The 18,987-nt window shown below is 31.1% G+C and overlaps 1 protein-coding gene across 1 annotated transcript; it reads right to left on the minus strand.

Moving 5' to 3' along the window:
- Positions 1–5,172: 5,172 nt before the first annotated feature.
- On the minus strand, positions 5,173–11,029 carry LOC108909420 (spindle pole body component 110-like). Its single transcript, XM_018713754.2, has 6 exons — positions 10,019–11,029; positions 9,327–9,885; positions 8,561–8,685; positions 8,375–8,499; positions 8,117–8,320; positions 5,173–5,674 (listed from the first exon to the last, which is right to left on the minus strand). Exons 1-6 carry the CDS (start codon positions 10,388–10,390, stop codon positions 5,578–5,580), a joined length of 1,482 nt encoding a protein of 493 aa, XP_018569270.1. The 5' UTR covers positions 10,391–11,029; the 3' UTR covers positions 5,173–5,577.
- Positions 11,030–18,987: the final 7,958 nt, after the last annotated feature.

The following is an 18,987-nucleotide window of genomic DNA, read 5'->3' on the forward strand; positions in this document are numbered from 1 at the left end:
GAATTATACACAAGAAATTTTCCAATCAACCAATTCTATACTAATTTCAAAATTTAATGTGAAACCACCTGTTTATAATTGAAAATATTTTTTTCAAACATTTTCATTTAGGCATATACTTTAAGTTAACTATATGTATTAGAATGAAAGGATCAGCCTTGAGCTTGTATGGGAGAGGGAGCGGTGTACTATTATCTTTGAACATCTCATCTTGCAATGCATTTAAAAATTATGTTTCTGATTCTTTTAAGTGGTTGATTGGTACAGTCACATAAAATGATGGGTAAAAATGATTAAAAAATAAAAACACAAAGTAATAATCAACTTATTTACATTTATTTCTGCATTTAACACAAACTTACTAAGACAGCAGTGTTCATATTCACTTCTAACGCCTATGACAGTATTACAATAAATCATATAACTTTGCATAAAAACTATAATGTTTGCAAAAATATAAATATACATTTGTAAAAAATCATTCAATCATTTATCAATTTAGTCTCATAGTAGATTTTTTTCAAATTCAGTCAATTGTTTCAATTTTGCAGCTATTCTACATCATATGTTTGATTTAGTTTGGTATCATTCAACAAAGACACTTTACGATGTACGAGTAATCTAAATTAAGAAAAATCGCTAGGTAAGGGTTATACGTAATTAATTTATTTACCGAAGCTTAAAATTTATACCACAACTTAATCACATAATAAAAATGGTTTTAATTCTTAGAAAAACACCGTCACATTGGGCAATAAAGATATTATGCCAGTTTAGTCCATTTTTCACGAATAATAATTGAAGTCAAGGTGCAAAGTCCGAGATGATACCAAATTAAAATTTTGTAATGCAAAACTGCATGTGCTCAATACCTTAATTTTAAAAATAACTTTTGTTGCAACAGAATAGGAATGCTTGTACGAAATTACAAAAACAAACTATACAGCAACAAAACAAACTAGATTCGTAACTCTTAAAAGAAGTGCAGATAAATACATAATAAAATGAATAAATGCAATGTCGCAATGACTGCAAAGTCAATAAAGTTCTAATTTTTCAATTATTTTGCAAGGCAAAGTAATAATCTGGCCAGTGGAGGGTCTATCTTTCTATAAAAGTGATCCATTCCATAAACATGTTTTTATACAGGGTGTTAATTAAGGATGTACAATAAATTCAACAAACGATTATTTGAGTGATTTTAAGACAAAAAGTTCATATAACTATTGGTCCACAGATGCTTTGTTTTCAAGATACAGGGTGTTAAACTTTTGTCAAATCAAGATACGAAAAACAGTCAAGAGACAAAAAAGTTGTATTTTTAGTTGTTTAATCCAAAAATTTTTTTTTAATTACAAAGTAATTGGCGTACATTTTTTTTGTCAAAAATATTCGTTAAGGTACCGCTCGGAACGCCACTGGATTTAACACATCTAATCAAATTAGGGTTAAATTAGCCCCTTAACACTACAAGTAACACTCCCAAGTTACAACAAAATTGGGTAAAGGGTATTTAAGATACTTACGAAATAGCTATTTTTTTCCAAAAGTTTAACACCCTGTATCTTGAAAACGAAGCATCTGCGGACCAATGTTTATAAGAACTTTTTGTCTTAAAATCACTCAAATAATCATCTGTTGAATTTATTGTACATACTTAATTAACACCATGTATATATTGCATCCCATGATCGTATACTTTTTTTTGGAAATTTACAAAAAACATTAATATTTCGATAACATTTATTGCTTGTTCTTAAACTATTAAAAATTATTCTCTTGATTTTATAGTTATAAGTACAGTACAATAAAAAAAAAACAAACAAAAAAACATAAAAATCAGAATCCAGGCGTTCTAAATTTCTGAAATATCGAAAGGTGTTACTAAGAAATATTATTAGACATTCCAAGCAGGTGTGCAGAATTGTTTAATTTAATTAAAATCCACTGATTTCAGATCAAGCCTGCTCAGGATCAGGATATATTGTTATTCTGAAATTTTGCTTGGTATCATAATGTTCCAAATTGTATAATTTTTTTTATACTGCTTACAGGGCGGCAACTTTCGAGAAACCCAGAATTCTAGGGTTATACTACCAAGTAGGATTTCAGAATTCAGAATTACAATTTAATTATGATCTTCTGGAATTTGAAATCAATAGATTTTAATTAATTATAATTTGTTAATTAGTTTCCGGTATAATTGCAAAAACATAAATCATTAACTGGTATAAAATGAAGTAATTATTTTTTTTTGCAAATTAACAGAAATTAGTGCTTTTCTCTTGGCTATCTTTCTAAAGGAAACATCCTGTAAATAAAAACAAGAAAATACTAAAATTTTTCAAGAAATATAAGAACAAGTAGCATACTTTATAAAGAATGCATTTTTTCACAAATTAAAAAAACTTTCCCTCTTTAACAATCCTGGAACATACTATACAGGTTAGGAAAGTACCGATGGTCCATCTGCCGTTATGTGAGAGCGATAAAGTAAGACATAGAAATCCATGCGATAGAGAAGGATGGCTATAATGAAGGCATCTCACAGTCACCGCCCGTTTCGCCCTTCCACAAATAAGATCCACTTCTTATTTGTGGAAGGGCGAAATAGGCGGTGACTATTAGACGCCTTCATTATAGCCATCTTTCTCTATCGCACGGATTTCTATGACTTACTTTATCGCTCTCACGTAACAGCAGATGGACCATCGGTACTTTCCGACCCTGTATATTCTTTTTAATTTTTACCGTTTGGCCATTTGCAAACTGGAAATTTATTTCTCCGTGTGTTCGGACGAACAATAATAATAAAAGATAAAAAATCCACTGACCCGACTATGTTTCATTTAGTAAAAATTTAAAAATTTGGCATCGTCGGAAGACGTCTCAGATAATATTCCTCAACAGATTAACAAACATATGGATATAATTTTGATAATGTGCAAAGTGAACAGTCAGGAAATATATCACTATAATTCTCCTGTTTTTAGAAGTACCTTTTTTTAAATAGACCCTTAACATAATCTATTACCATGTGCACTTTGCTCATTTGCCGAGATTAAAAATCTTTTCCGTTGCAACAATATACAACTTTTACGCACAAGCTACGCTAACTAATATTAAGAAGGCTAGATAAACTAATATTCCCTAAGTGCGGGTGGAAATCAAAAAACCATGACTAGCAAAAATTCTTATATTTTGGTAAATTCGTAAATTAACCTGCAATTGACGTTACATCATTAGACTGTGATGAGATGAGAGTTAGGTGTGTCCGTGCAAACCGCAACATAAACTTTAAAATAACGCTTTCGTTTCGGTGGTGTGTCTCAACGAAATAAAAAAACTACTAGTTTTCGTTGAGGTATCTTAAAGTGCCATCATAGTCGAGAGAAACAATATGAAACGTATTTTTGAGGTTATGTTGCGTAAACACATAACATAACCATATTTTAACGAAAATCTGCAATTTACAATGCAAACAGTTTCTCGCTAAGTACACTGCTGGAAAGGTTTTTAGCCTACTTATAAAAATAATATCAAATTTCTCTACAGCTCATTTATTATCACAATGAAACTAAAAATAAAGTGTAAAAACACACTTTTACTCCTAAAATAGACGTTAGGGTCTAGGTTTCATCTAAAATTACTAATCTAGAAAAATATGTATCCAGGACTTACATACTATATAAATACTATACAAATTGTCATGAAGATGGAGAACAGCTGATAAATAACGGTGGTTGTTCACCAGGTAAGTGCAAAATTTAGTCATTTTATAAAAATGATATACGCACACAGTAACAGGAGAGTTTTGCATTCGACAATTCAAATCATATTGCAAAGAGGTAATAATTCTTTTTAGGGCAGCCTACAATATTTAGCATTTTTTTTATTAGATTGGGATTTGCTCTATTCGTTGCTTGATAACCAATTCACAAAGACTGATGACTGGACGCTAAAGAAAAGTGATATTAAAAATATTCTAAGGGAACACAGGCCGACAAATTGTGACTTAACTTTCAAACCAGAAACCAGACATTACTTTCCCGAAGTTAGTTCCAAAATCCGACCTCAGAATTGCTCCATCACATCAGATTTTACAAATATCCTAACCTAAAAGTGCTGAAAACAAGTTTTTTGCTATATTTGAGGTTATGTTACATCCTAAGGTCATATTTCTCCACAAAACTCATTATGGCATCTGAAAGTATTACTCTTTCAAAATCAATTTTGATTTGTTTGAATATTTCTTTTGCTCTCTGAGAAATTGTCTTGAATTTGAATAGTTTGGTGTGTTCATTGATAATCAGAAATTGAGTATAATTAAGTGAAGAGAAGAATCAAATTTCAAACACCTAAATTGCTACTGGTTCTTTATGTTTTCGGGCTAGCTGATTACGATTCAGAAGTCAGAATTACCAGATTCCAAATGGCGGATCCAATATGGCGGATGGAATAAAAGTGATGCCATTTTGAATTTCGTAATTCTGACTTCTGAATCGTAATCAGCGACCCTGCTAACAAACCAATGGGAATTTAGGTGTTTGTAGTTTGATTTCTCTTTTTCAATCTTTACCTGGAGCTACATTTTTTTGTGAAAATCGACAAATATGCCAAACTAATCAACTTCAAACAGACGACATCTCAGAGAGCAGATATTAGAACGATTCAAAATGGATTACGAAGGGGAAAGTAGTATTTCTGTAAAATTACCTCGTGGCGTAACATAACCTCAAATATAGAGAGAACTTGTGCATTTTTTTGTACTTTTTGGTTAGGTTAGGATATATCAAAAACCTGACATGATGGAGCAATTCTGATACCGGATTCAGATCAAACGTATCAAAAACCTTTGGAAAAGTAATAATAAAATAAATAATTTTGATTTAAAATTTTATCGGTCTATGTCGTTATAATAGGTTTGAAGAAATACATACTGAAAGAAATACAAAATACCAAATTAGTTAATATTTATTCATAAATTAATAATAAAAAAATTAAGACTAAAAATCATTCTTATCTTGTTGGTTTTAAAAATCCACATGAACGATAAATAGCGTTTTTTAAATTATTCGTTCCTTACAATTAAACACACTGTATAATTTTCTTATTTTGATTTAATTAAAACTGATTTTATTTTCTTGATCTGAAAGCAAATCCTCTTTTTATAATTTTTTTAACATTTCAAATATCTCGTCTGGGTTGAAATAAAATTACACTAATTCATGACAAATGTCTCATGTAAGAAAATAACTGGCAAAACATCAATTACTCAAATCATTTTAAGCCAAAACCCTGACACGGTAAAAAGTAAATAGAGCATCACGTCACAGTATCGACAGAAATGCAGGATAACATTTATGTACAGTAGAATCCAAAAACTGCATCTGCACCTATCTGTTAAACTTTTAAAGCGTTTACATTTTATGAAATAAGGGAGGGTAAACAATTAATGTTGCTTTGAACTTCCATAAAATGATATAGCCCTTAAATATGTACAACATAAAATCTTACGATTTCGAGCTTTCTCTCTGTAGACCAATGTCCAGGTACATCGTTAATAAATAGTAAATCTTATCTTTTTGTATTTTTCCTTCTGACCGTCGACCTCCTCGAATGCGGTTTTTTGGTCAGAATAGCTGGGTTGCTCAACCACGGAAGGGTGAATTCACTGAAGGAATATTTTTATTTAGTCTCCAAACAAATTAGGCGAAATTTCGACACGTTTTCAAAGTTTCTCATATTTCACGAGGAGAATTCACTCATTTCACTGGTTTGATTTAAAAAAAAAAAGTTGAAGGCCTTTTTAATTTTTCGGATATTGTGCCGGATAACTTTTCACTTGTGAACATTTTAATTTTTTTTAAAGAGATATCGTCAAATTTTTTGATAAAAATTCAATGGAATACCTGGTATTTTTCTGTAACTTCAGCTTTTTAGAAACCTTGAACTTTTTATTAATTTATATACTCACTATAATAATCTTGGTACTGATATTTTTAAATGTGGGTCATCCCATGTCAAATCGACCAATGGTTGGAATCGATCCCTTTCAATTTGAACGAAATTTGGTCAAAAGTTTTCTTTTATCATAAAGCAAAGATCTGCCGAAGTAAAAAAAAATTATAAATTTTTTTTCGAAAGTTATTCAAAATTCAAAATTTCACTATTTTTCCAATTTTTCAAGTTTATTTTTTAAATATCTCGAAAACTATTATAGTTACAGAAATGAGCTTGTGTTTGTTTTAAAGAGAATACTTGGGGTTATGAAAAAAAAATATCCCGAAAAATTTTGAAGAATGAAAAATTTGTAGAATTTAGAATTTTTTAAAATCTTCAAATCAACCATCGACATTAAATTTTTTTCTCAATTTTTTTATATAAAATACCTTCAAATGATCTTAAAAGGTCCTGAAATTTTCAGTTGCGTTTTTTTTCCTTCAAAAATATGAATTTTTGAATTTTGGCAAAAAAAATTTCTTTTTCCATCGGTAAGTCAAGTAAAGTTAAGAAAACATGTAGTTTTGTCATTTTGAGCAGGAAAAAGTCCATTTTATGATGTAATAAGCTTAGACTTGAAACACTATTAACAAATAAAAAATAAAAAAACAAAAAAATAAGAATTAAATTTTAATTATGTTTGTTTTTACGTTCTTATGTCATAAAATGAACTTTTTCCTGCACAAAATTACAAAACTACATGTTTTCTTAACTTTACTTGACTTAGCGATTAAAAAAAAATTTTTTTTTGCCAAAATTGAAAAATTGATATTTTAGAAAAGAAAAAAACGCAACTCTGAAAATTTTAGGACCTTTTAAGACAATTAGAAGGTATTTTATAAAAAAAATTGAGCCAAAAATTTAATGTCGATAGTCGATTTTTAAAAATTCTAAATTCTACAAATTTTTCATTTTTCAAAATTATATTTTGGAATTTCTTTTTTCATAGCCCCAACCAAGTATCCTCTTTAAAATGAACACAAGCTCATTTCTGCAACTATAATAGTTTTCAAGATATTTAAAAAATAAACTTGAAAAATTGAAAAAAAATTGTGAATTTTGAATAACATTTGAAAATTTTTTTTTTAATTTTTTTCCTTTGGCAGATCTTTGCTTTATGATAAAAGAAAACTTTTTACCAAATTTGCTCATCACTTGGAAGGAAATCTTAAGTATATTTAAAAAATTGAAAAACGTTTAGGCTGTACGATTTGAAAAAATATAAGTTCGAGAGATGACTCAAAAATCAAGATTTCTAGAAAAATTCTATGTACACACTGAATTCTACACAAAAAAAGAAAAAGGAGGAGAGTTTATTTTATAGTTTACAATTTTTTATACTTATATAGATATTCATTTTGTCAATGTTTTATGTTACTTTGTGTATGGCCTTACTTTACTTGACTTGTATAAAATTTTCTATATTTTGGTGCTAAGAAACTAAATTATTTTTTGTTTATCCCCTCGGAAAATATGAGAAATCATCGAAAAGTGTTGCAATTGTCCCACCTCGTACAGTGCTGGATATCTTAAATAACTTTTTCTTTAGTTAACTGCTGCATTACAATATTAATCCGCAACCCACACTGCAGTTATGTTTTGAATATTCATTTAAAATACCCAGTACTGTACTGGCGATTCAACCATCTGGCAAGTTGTCGAAGTTACTACAAAGCAGTCAGTGTTAGTTTTTGAATGCAAGTTATTCGCTTTAGTATTAGTAAAAAGTTATTTGTAGAAGTTTTTCTCTCAATGATATTTAATGTTGTATTATACAGGGTAGCTTCAAAAATAAGTGCCAAAATTTTAACCGAGTATTTATTAACTCGTAAAAAGCAACAATTTTCGTCTAATAAATTTTTTCAAAACTCATATCTTGTCCGGTACATTACACCCATTAAAATAACGTTAATAAGGTATCTTTCAATTGCAAATGTTTATAATTAACTCGATTTCCAACTAATTTTAAAAAATCTGAAATTAAAAAAAATATATGGTTTTCAATATATCTGTAATATACAAAGATTGTTGTTTTTATTAGTTAAATGCTTGATTAAAATTTTAGTGCTTATAAAAAAATTTTGTTTGTGATTTGCAGTTGTTCAAAACTTACCTAGGAGTCATTTTTGGAATAGTATTCCCAAAAGCTGCAACAGGTAACTCATCGTTAATTTCTAAGTATTTAACATCCTCCAGTTTGGGCCAGAGCGACGTCAAAGGCTCGTTTTCTTCTCCCTTGGATCCGGAGCCGACCCTCTCCTGACGCTGCTTCAATTTCTCTATCACCCTCTGTTCACGTATTCTCTGTACATCCCATCTAAAAATAAAGTCGTTAGTATACGTATTAACACACTTTTATTATGTGTAACACCTCTTTCGCCGCCTCTCGTCGTTCTCTAGTCGCATGTGCCGTTTGTTATAAACCTCGTCGTCCAGATTTTCTGTCCCTTCCATCGTGTAACAGCTGGCATAAATCTTATGTCGCCACCTCGGGACCTTGAGGAAAATTATTGATTAGAAAGACGTTTGAAAAACTTACACATGCGCCGAAACATACCTCTAACGTGGTTGCTGTACATTCTGGAAGATCGAGGTCAACGGTTGAGATTCCCAAGTTCACTTCATGCGCTTGCGTGACATATGTCTCGGACGACGTTAATATTTGTGAATCTTTGGTAACACCTGAGAAAAATTTGTTGTTAATAATTAGTTATAGCAGTAGTTCCCAGTGTATGGTAATCAATGTTAAACAAAAGATATTACTATAAATTTATTTAAAATGTTAAAAAAAAAAAACAAATATGTTTGCTTTTAGGAAATTAATTTCTTAAATCGACCGGCTCGAAATATGTACACAATTCTTTAATTTCTTGGTTATTTTACAGTCTAATTTTAGTAAAAGTCACAAACAACAAAAAACATTTTAGTAGCATGCATCTGAAAAAAAGTTTTCAATTTAGTTGAAACTGTCTCACAGCTTCAAAATTTCAAAAAGTTTTAGAACCACTGAGAAGATATCATAGATTTAAGCTATAGCATATGCAACCCCCAATGTTGCAATAGAAATAATACCTGAATTGCTGGTTGCATATCTACAATAACCTACAAATATAACAGTACATCCGATTCCAAGAGAATATTGTAAACAAATGTATTATTGGTTGACCTTTTTTAAAAGCTAAAGAAATCAAGAAAAATCCAAACGCAACAATTTTTAAATGAACTAAGACCTTGAAAGTTGGTAAACTTCAGAGGCATAATTTATGTAAATAAATTTGCAAGCTGCATTAATAAGTTAAGGTTCTGTCAATTTCTGTACTTACGTCGCCTCTTCTTCTTAAACCTCCTGTAAGTCTGTTTGTCTTCTATAATAGCAGACTCGTTCTGGGACAGCGCTGAAGAATTACTACATACTCTCTTCCGCCTTATGCTCATTCTTATATTTTTCATTGGATCACACTCACTAATGTTATTAATAGTAAAATTGTAGTCCGAAATTGAACTGTTACAGTTTATGATATCACTTTCTGATTTATAATTGTCACGTAAGTCATTTAATATGTACTCCTCACTTTTTAGTTCTAGTTCGTTATCGTCAACAACGTAATTGTTGTCGTTACCTACCGCACTGTCGATTTGAGATTCGTTATCACTTAAGTCTACGTGATTTTCTTGATAGTTTATAACTTCAATGGAACAATTTTCGTTATCACAATACTGTTCTCTGATGATTTCAATGTTTTCCTTAGTATCCTCCTCGCAGGGACCCTGGGTCATATCTTCGGAAATAACTCCCTCTGAGCCTTCGGTTACTTTGTGATTGAACAATTTTTCAGTTTGGAAAGGAGTCCCTTTCTCAATACAGTTTATGCGCTCTTTGAGCTAAAAATTAAAAACAATTATTGAAATCGCGCTCTTTTTCCCTGATTGGTAAAAAACGACTCGACTATCATTCCCGCAGTTTTTTGTTAATATTTTAGTGAAAATTGCAATGTTAGTAGTTAAAGTAACTTACCATTTCATTTTCTTTTCGCAAGAGATAAATCTCCTTGTCCTTATCGATAATATCATCGTTTTGTTGTTGTACCAAATCTGTGTGCAGGATCAACCACTCTTTTAAAAACTTAACCTCACTTTCGGCAGTTTGACAGCTTAGGTCAGGCGAGCTAACTTCGTTTACCTCGTCATTTTCTGTATTTGATGCGTACATATGATCATTAACGTTGATTTCTTCGTCGCTTATTTCTTCCTCGGCTGTATTTATATCGTCAAAATAAGAAACGGATTTTACACGTTTGGACAATTTTGCGTTATTTTCATCGTGAAAGTCTTCGGACATTTTCGTACAAACTCGATTTATGTTTTGGTCATTGTTTATGCTTCGCATATTATTATATAAAAATAAAGTTATATTTATAAATACTCTTTAAAATACTCATATTTTTCAAAATTCAATCAACCCTTAATGAAAATCGTTAACTCGTAATGAAACATTATTAACTACGTCGCGATGCTTATTGTAGTGGTGATTGTTTATATTTTTTAATAGTCGAGTAAAATTAGATTAATAAGATACATTTCGATCCCTATGGAATTAAATCTACAGACTAAAGGACTAATTAAATAAATAAAAATACTAATACGTAGTGTTCGCGGCCAAAACATTAAAATCGATCAATCGTCCCACAATTCAAAACCCACTTTTAGGTTAGGTTTTGTTTATGTCTTATGATATCGACTTGATTCGATTCTCATTTGTCCGAAATAGAAATAACTGGAATTTTTACAAACAAGTACCCACTGGAACAACACTTTTGCACCAAACTTTTATTTAGAATGAACCGTAACAAAGGTTTAAAGTTAATGGCCATCGCGTTATCCTTCACTAATTTATTCATCTCTCAAGAGCGCTAAAGTTTACACACACCAACTTGTGTAGTCTCATTTTTCACTCAGATTATCACCGAAACTGAATTACCCAAAAAAAAACATAAACCCAGAAACTTTCCTTCATACTTTTCCTATGTCAACAACACTACAACCAGCCATACAACAAGTTCTTTCCTTTGTTATTCAGTGTAGTGTAAATTACATTACACTGAAAACCAGCTGATCAGAGTGGTGCAAAAGTTCTGTTAGGATCAAAGGAATAACGAGGTGTGAGATGGTGTAGCTTTACAATAATATAAGTTTAGGATATATTTCTAAATCTAAAAACTGTATTTTTTTTCCTAATCATTAATTATGGACGTCGTAAGTGTTTTTTGTGACGATGACTTTTTAGACAATAGATTAGTAGATCTTCATTCTAGTTCGAGTGATAGTGGTGATGAAGTAGAAACTATCATCAGTTCTTTATTTAAAAGAGATAAACGAAATTCAATTAAACAGTATGTAGAAGAAATTGTACCCAAATATTCTGATAAAGAGTTTTTAAAACACTTTAGGATAAATAAAACACTATTTGATTATTTGGTTCTAAGATACAAGAATTGTGAAATGTTCAAAAAGCTGCTTGATAATAGAAGAACAAAAAACGCTGAGTTTCAAATGCTGCTGTTTTTATGGTTTGCTGGACATGAAGGAACCTCATTTTGTGACCTGTCTGACCGTTTCGATATATCAATATCTAGTGTCAGTAGAATCATTCATAGGGTTACTTTATTTATTAGTAGCCTTTCTAAAGAATTTATAAGGTGGCCTGACGAGTCTAAAATGAAGGAAACTGCTGAATATTATAATGATAAATTTAGATTTCCAGGAATTGTGGGTAAGCATAAATAAGACATTTTATTCTAATTTATATTTATTTAGGGTCCATTGATGGAACTCACATTCATATCGATCCTCCAAGAAATGGAAAAGATGATTATATTGATCGAAAAGGAGACATTACAATACATTTACAAGGAATCTGTAATGAAGAAAAAAAATTCATTGATGTTTTTATAGGATATCCAGGTTCAGTGCATGATTCTCGAGTATTTAAAAATTCAACCATTTATAAAAAGTTGCCTGATTTACTGTGTACTGGTGCGTATGTTTAATATGTATTTAATAATTATTTTTGGTTAATAATTTTTCAAATCAAATAAGTGAATTGTACAGTTTCAGAAATATCAAACCGAATGTGTATTAATTTTAGGTAAATACATTCTTGGTGACTCAGCCTATCCATGTACGCAACATCTCTTAAGTCCGTATCGAGACAATGGACATCTGTCTGCAACGGAGAAGAATTTTAATTACAAATTAAGCCAGTGCAGAGTGGACATTGAAAATAGTTTTGGAATTCTAAAGCAAAGGTTCAGAAAACTGTATTATTGTAAATTAAAGGGAATGGAGAAATTATGCCACTTCATAAGAGCCTGTTGTGTATTACATAACATGTCAAAATCTGACGAAATTGAAATTACAGACAATTATGTAAAAAATAATATGTGTGAAAATATTGATGGTGGAAATGAAGATATTTTACAGGATACTGCATTGGGGAAGGCTTTAAGAAATCAAATTGCAATAAAACTCCCCAAAAAAATGCCAAGGAAAATGTAGTGAATTTTGTATTATCATTTTGTATCTAAGTTTTGCAATAAAAAGCTACAAATTATGTTAAAGTCTTATTTATTTGCAGACTAAAATACAGTTATACAGTTCAGTAATATCACATTTTAAAGTAATGATTGCAATATTCAGAAAGGCCATTTATTTTTCCCTACATTTTATTCTTATCACCTGCCTGGTACATGTTTAATAATATTTGATTTCGTTCTTTATAAGCATCAACCTTGGCTTTTTCCAATTCCAAAATATTCTTTCTAAATTCATTCTTTTGGGCTTCTTTTTCTTCTTTTAAAAGTATTTCATTTTCTCGTAATTCTCTTAGTTTGCGGATTTCTTCTAATACTGTTCTTGCTTTTTTACATTTTTTTGTGTTTTCTCCTCTTTCTTCTTTATTCGTATCACTTTCATTGCTGGTACTTGTACTGGATGCAACGGATGATGGGGACTTCCCATCACTAGCTGCATCTAAGAGAAATTCAGGGTATACTGATTTCTTCTTTTGATTAATCTGAAATAATTCACTAATTTTAACATAGCATGCCATAAGTTACGTAAATAATATATATATACTTTTCAAAATTGCAACTAGCTCTACTTCTTCCCGTCTTTTTATTGTTTTGAACAGTGTCTTTGAATCCCCTATCCAAAGTCTTGTATCTATTTTCAACCTGAATAGGTGTAAATTTTAATCCTTTGTTTAACATTTCTCCACTTATTATTTTCCACAAATTCTTTTTACTTTTTAATTTTGGTGATTTACCAACATTTCCAATATTTTCACGGTAGATTTCCAACAATAACTTGGTTGACTGTAAGTCCCAACTGCATTTGGTGTTTTCTGTAAAAAAAAAAAAAACAAATTATTTCGCACATTTTACATTACAAAGAACCTTACCCACATTAGAGCTCATCTCAAAAGCTGTACAATCACTATTCGTAGTATTTTCATTCTGATCTGTAAAAATATATCTAAATAAATAATTATCTAACTTTAATAGGTGAAAAGTTACCAATATCAACTATTACTGAAGAAGCAGTTTCATTAGTGGGCACATCTGTGTCATGCAGTTCTGCTGATTCAAGTCTAATGACTTCTAACGATTCCCCATTATCAACGGTATCTATGCCAAATACTGCCAGTCTTCCTTCGATATATGCTTTTTGAAAAAATTCCAGTGTGAATTCATCATCTACAAGTAAACGTTTAGTAAATTACAAAATCAATAACTGATTAACTTGCCATATCTTAAAAGATGAACCACTTTGGCATCATCTTCTAAATTGACCAACTTGCCACAAATTTTGAAAAGTATACGGTCCATCTTTGTATGCAGTTCTTTGGTTATGGTTGTATGTGATTAACGGTCAATAAACACAAAATACTATGTATATAAATAACTAGTTTTATAGGTATTTATGTAAATATATATATTATTAACTTGTAACCTCAAAGACTTTTACATTACATAGGGCAGACTGCGCATGTCCAGTGCATTTCACTCCTGCTCGGGCTGGGTGTAGATAAACTGCAATAGTGCAACTAACACTGAGCAGTGGAATAAGAAAGTGTGGTGTAAAATGCAACACTCTCTTGCAAAGGAACGATAACTGGCTATTCAGTGCAGCTGGTGCTACACTTTCTGTGCAAAGGAATAGGCCTAACACATACAACCAGCCCAACAACCTGAAGTTGTACCGAATACTAATGAATTAAAAGGATCAGGGTTGCCAAACGTTTTCTTCGAAATTTAAAAAATTAAAATATACACCGACCATGTAAAGATTAAATTCAATTTTGTATGGCTCAAACTCCGCTACTTCCTTCATTTCTTGCCTTTTATTTTCCTATTAGGTATCATTTTTCAAATATTTTGAGTAATCTGTTCAGATAAATGTTTTGTTTCTTGTATGGAGTAGATACTCTTTGTATAGGTACATATTTTTAACATACGTAGTACGTACTATTTTTTCGTAATACATTGTAATGACAGTTATCCAAATCTGTATAAAATTTATTTGCAATTTCGAATTATCTTTTTTGCCATCTAGGTACCTATATAGGTACTTATTATTTTCCTAGCTAAATTATATTTTATATTTTATGTAGTTAATATTATTATACAGAATGTAACGAATTCCATATTATATCAAACTTTATCTGTTGATCGATTGACGTCTTTAGAAAAAAGTCGTTTAATAAAAATTATACCTACCTACAATCAAATTTTATTTTCTTTATCAAAATACACCAAAAAAGTTTCAATTGTTTGTATCTACTAACTATATAATGTAGGAAAGTAGGTGAATTTAAATAAATTACACAAAAAAGTCCACACTCCGATGGTTCGCTGTTAAATAATTGAAAAAAATGTCACATCAAGGGGGTTGGGTTATCAGTTTTATACGCCTCTAGAATTCTGGTCGATAGTTGCGATATATCGCCTTATATTATAGAGAAAAATTTAAATACCTGTGTAAATTTAAATTTTACGAGCTTCAACGTATTTAAATAACATTTTCAACTCGAAAAAAGTATCACATTTTGAAAGGAAAATAATTTATTATACAGGATGTTACAAATTGGTAGATCAATTCGTTAACCACCATATTCTTTGGACTAAAATAATGGGACTTTTTTAATGTCACTTTTCATTGCGGAGCACCATTTTCAAAATACAGGGTGTCAAAATTAAAATTTTAAAAATGATTTTTATTGATAACTCCGGTAATTGTAGAGATATTTATTGGAAATTTAGCACATATTTTGATCTTAATTCGGTACACAGTTAGTGCAATTTTGCTTTAAAATATCAAACCGGGAACGGAGTGGAGGGGGTTGCAGTACCCCCTATTTTTTTTGAGTACGCTATGCTTTTCGAATATTTTTTTTTAGATAAAGTGGAGTTTTATTCTATTTTTGCATTCGTGGTTGTTATTTGGCGCCTCGTTTACGAGATATTGCAACTTTTTTGGAAAAGTGACATCGATTTAGTCGACGTTAGACTTTATTTTTTGGGGATATATGAAATATTTGAGTTGTCTTATTTATTTCAGTTTACTGAATAAAATAGAAATGGTCATCATCATGATCAGCAATATTTAATTTGAGCTAAATCTAACATAATTACCTAAAAAGTTGCAGATCTCGTACGTACAGCAAGCGCAAATCAAAATATGTGGTTTCAGCCTAAAGTGGTCTTTCGTTCGTACAATTCGTTTATTTAACTGTTGTTTAGTTAGTATTAAATTAAAGTATAACGTTGCCTAAATTGGTGTCGCATATTCAAGAAAGTTATCATATCTCGTAAACGAGGCCCTAAATAAAATTCTTACAAGAGTGAAAATGCCACGTTGTGATAATATTAGTAAACAAAATATCCCTCATATTTCTCCCTTTCACAATTGTAATATGAATGATTGATAGAAGGTGCCTATAATAAATTAAAATTGCCTGATTCACAACAAATTCCGCACTGCAGCACTGCACTGCTGGGCAATTTATGAACCACTTGTCGCCTGCTGTGATTTATTGCCCACTAGCCCAATGCAACTGTGATCGTTTTCCTTCGCCCGCGCTCGCATTCGTCAACTGAGCGTATACATTTCTATCGCCTCCACGTTTAGTTCGACCAGACCTGTATGTGGGTATGGCTAAATAAATATGGGAACAAGTTTTTCAAATATTTCAATACCGAGTTGCTGCTTAGCGACCGTCGAGCCTGGTACATACCTTGAAATTATAGGTTCTTCAATTGACTTCGGAAAAACTATAACAAGTATAAATGCAGTCAAGTATCAAGAGTATATACTTACAGTGGCGGCTCGTGACATTGAGAATAGGAGAAGCATATTTATTGATTGGCTAAAAAGAAAAAAAAAGCGCCGCAGGCGAAAATTTTCAAGGTCCAACGGCTTTAACTGAATCTGGAATTTTTTAGTTTTAGTTGCATTTGTAATATTACCGACAAACTGACGTTCGCGAGAAGGATTTTCATTTAGATTTTATAAAAATGGAAACTCAATTAAACGCGGCATACAGAAAAGTTTTTTTAAATAAACACTTCCACACAACCACTTATACTCCGAATACCATTCATTTCGAAACTTCCGAACGTACACTTTGTCTTTTGACTTCCCCCTTTTTTCAATATCGAGAGAAGGCACAGGTCACCGCAATTTAAAAAATCCTTTCTGTCTTCAATTTTCCATCTGGAAAATGGCGTTTCCAATAAAATACCTACTGGACCATACATAGGAAACATTTCTATAATTACTGATTCAAAACAAATATTAACAAAGAACCGTTATAATCGTATACTGGGCGACATATCGTATAAACCACAAAACATATAATACAGTATAAACTGTTTAAAGTAAAAAAGGAAAGGCAGGCGACGGGCGATGGCGATGCTGCTTCAATTTCCGCGTCACTCGTTCCTCCACGCCATAATTTACCAACATGTTGGCCGCCTCGTTGCCATGACAACCGCCGTAAACAACGCTACGAAGTGAAGGGAAATACAAACTGTTTTGGATCCACGTCATTTGCTTATTTGATACGTTTTATTATATTTTTTGTGCTATACGTTGTACAGTACGAGGTTGATATGTTCGCGCTCAACGAAAGCAATTGTTTTTTAGAAGGCGGTCACCGCGTTAACTATTCTGTTTATTTCTGCGTATAAAACAAACCAACCAACCAACCAAACAACCAATACATTTTCAATTTAGAATTACACCTAATACCAGCGTTGCCGCTTTTTAACCCAAAATTAAATGTCCCGCGCGGGACACGCTCAGTCCCGCTTTTTCCGGCTGTTATTAAATAGATATTTCCTGATTACGTCCCCCTTTTTTTTAGACATCGATTTTATTGAAGACAATTTGTTTCCTAGATATCCTGACCTTATTTTTTTTTTAGTCATCAATTATGCAAACCCGTAGTATGTCCCGTTTTTGGACGAAAGAATCCCGGTTTTTTATTCAAAAAATTTCAAATTCCCGCTTTGCCCGAAAAAAAATCTGGCAACGCTGCCTAATACACAACCTAACGGAAATTTTAGGTTAAGCGCTGCGTCATTTACGTCAACTGGCGAGCCGTCACTGATATGCTATTACTGTATATGGACCAATAATTATGCAATACATAATGATAAACATGCTTGCAAATATAGCCCAGTCATTATAGACATGATAGAGTTTGTTTCGGGAAAAAAATACTATTAGAAGTTTCTCTGTGGAATATTGTTCGGAAACCTGTTATAAATAAAATATCAAAAAATCAACTCAAGGCTAATTGGGAAACTTTGTTTTAACAGTGGTCAAAGTTATGGAAAAGTGGTTTTTTGACTCAAGTAAAAAAACTATTATTCATAGCGAAAAAAAGTTTATACAAAAAAGGTGGGTATTGAATAAGCCTATAAAATGAGAAAAGTCCGATTAAATTCCGATAATTTGTTTATGCACAAGAGCTCAAAAATGGTCGAAAATTGCCGTTTTTTTCAATTGCTAATAATTAATGCAATTTTCATCGCAGTCACTTGTAATTCAGGATTTTTTAGGCTTTTTACACCCTTAATAAGTGGTAAAAATTTCAGCCAGAAAGCTACATTGGTTTGGCGTTGGCGGAATTTGTTATCTAAGAAGATGCTATTTTCAATTCATTTTTCCCAAGCTCACAGGCGTTGTAGGGTTTCGATCATTAGTTGTTTTTGTACCTAAATAGTTGTATTGACATATGCATTTACTGAGAATTTAGTTTTTCAAATTTAATTTGTTTAAAAATGACTGAAAAAATGTTAATATTTATAAAATTGTTAACACAGGTAATTATTATAAAATAAAATAGTAACCTCTATACTTTAGTTTTCTTCGAATTTAAAAAAAAATCGTTGTAAGTTGATTAGAAGCTGAGATATTTTCTTTTATTTAATCGCAGTGACCTTAGTTATTAATATTAAGAGCCGAAATTTGGAGAGAGTATACATTAAGAGCTATATTTTCATGTCCTACATTAACATTAAGGTGAATTCAACTATTTAATTTCGAAAAAGAAGATAGCGGCGATGCGTTCTATTACTTGGTCTAGCGAACGAGTGGGGAAGGCGAGGCTTAGCATGCGCGCTTAACGATGTAATAAATATTAACATTTTTTCAGTCATTTTTAAACAAATTAAATTTGAAAAATTAAATTATCAGTAAATGCATATGTCAATACAACTATTTAGGTACAAAAACAACTAATGATCGAAACCCTACAACGCCTGTGAGCTTGGGAAAAATGAATTGAAAATAGCATCTTCTTAGATAACAAATTCCGCCAACGCCAAGCTAATGAAGTTTTTGGGCTGAAATTTTTACCACTTATTAAGGGTGCAAAAAGCTTCAAAAATCCTGAATTACAAGTGTCTGCGATGAAAA

Source organism: Anoplophora glabripennis, unplaced genomic scaffold (assembly GCF_000390285.2).
Source record: "Anoplophora glabripennis isolate ALB-LARVAE unplaced genomic scaffold, Agla_2.0 scaffold337, whole genome shotgun sequence".
NCBI lineage: Eukaryota > Metazoa > Arthropoda > Insecta > Coleoptera > Cerambycidae > Anoplophora > Anoplophora glabripennis.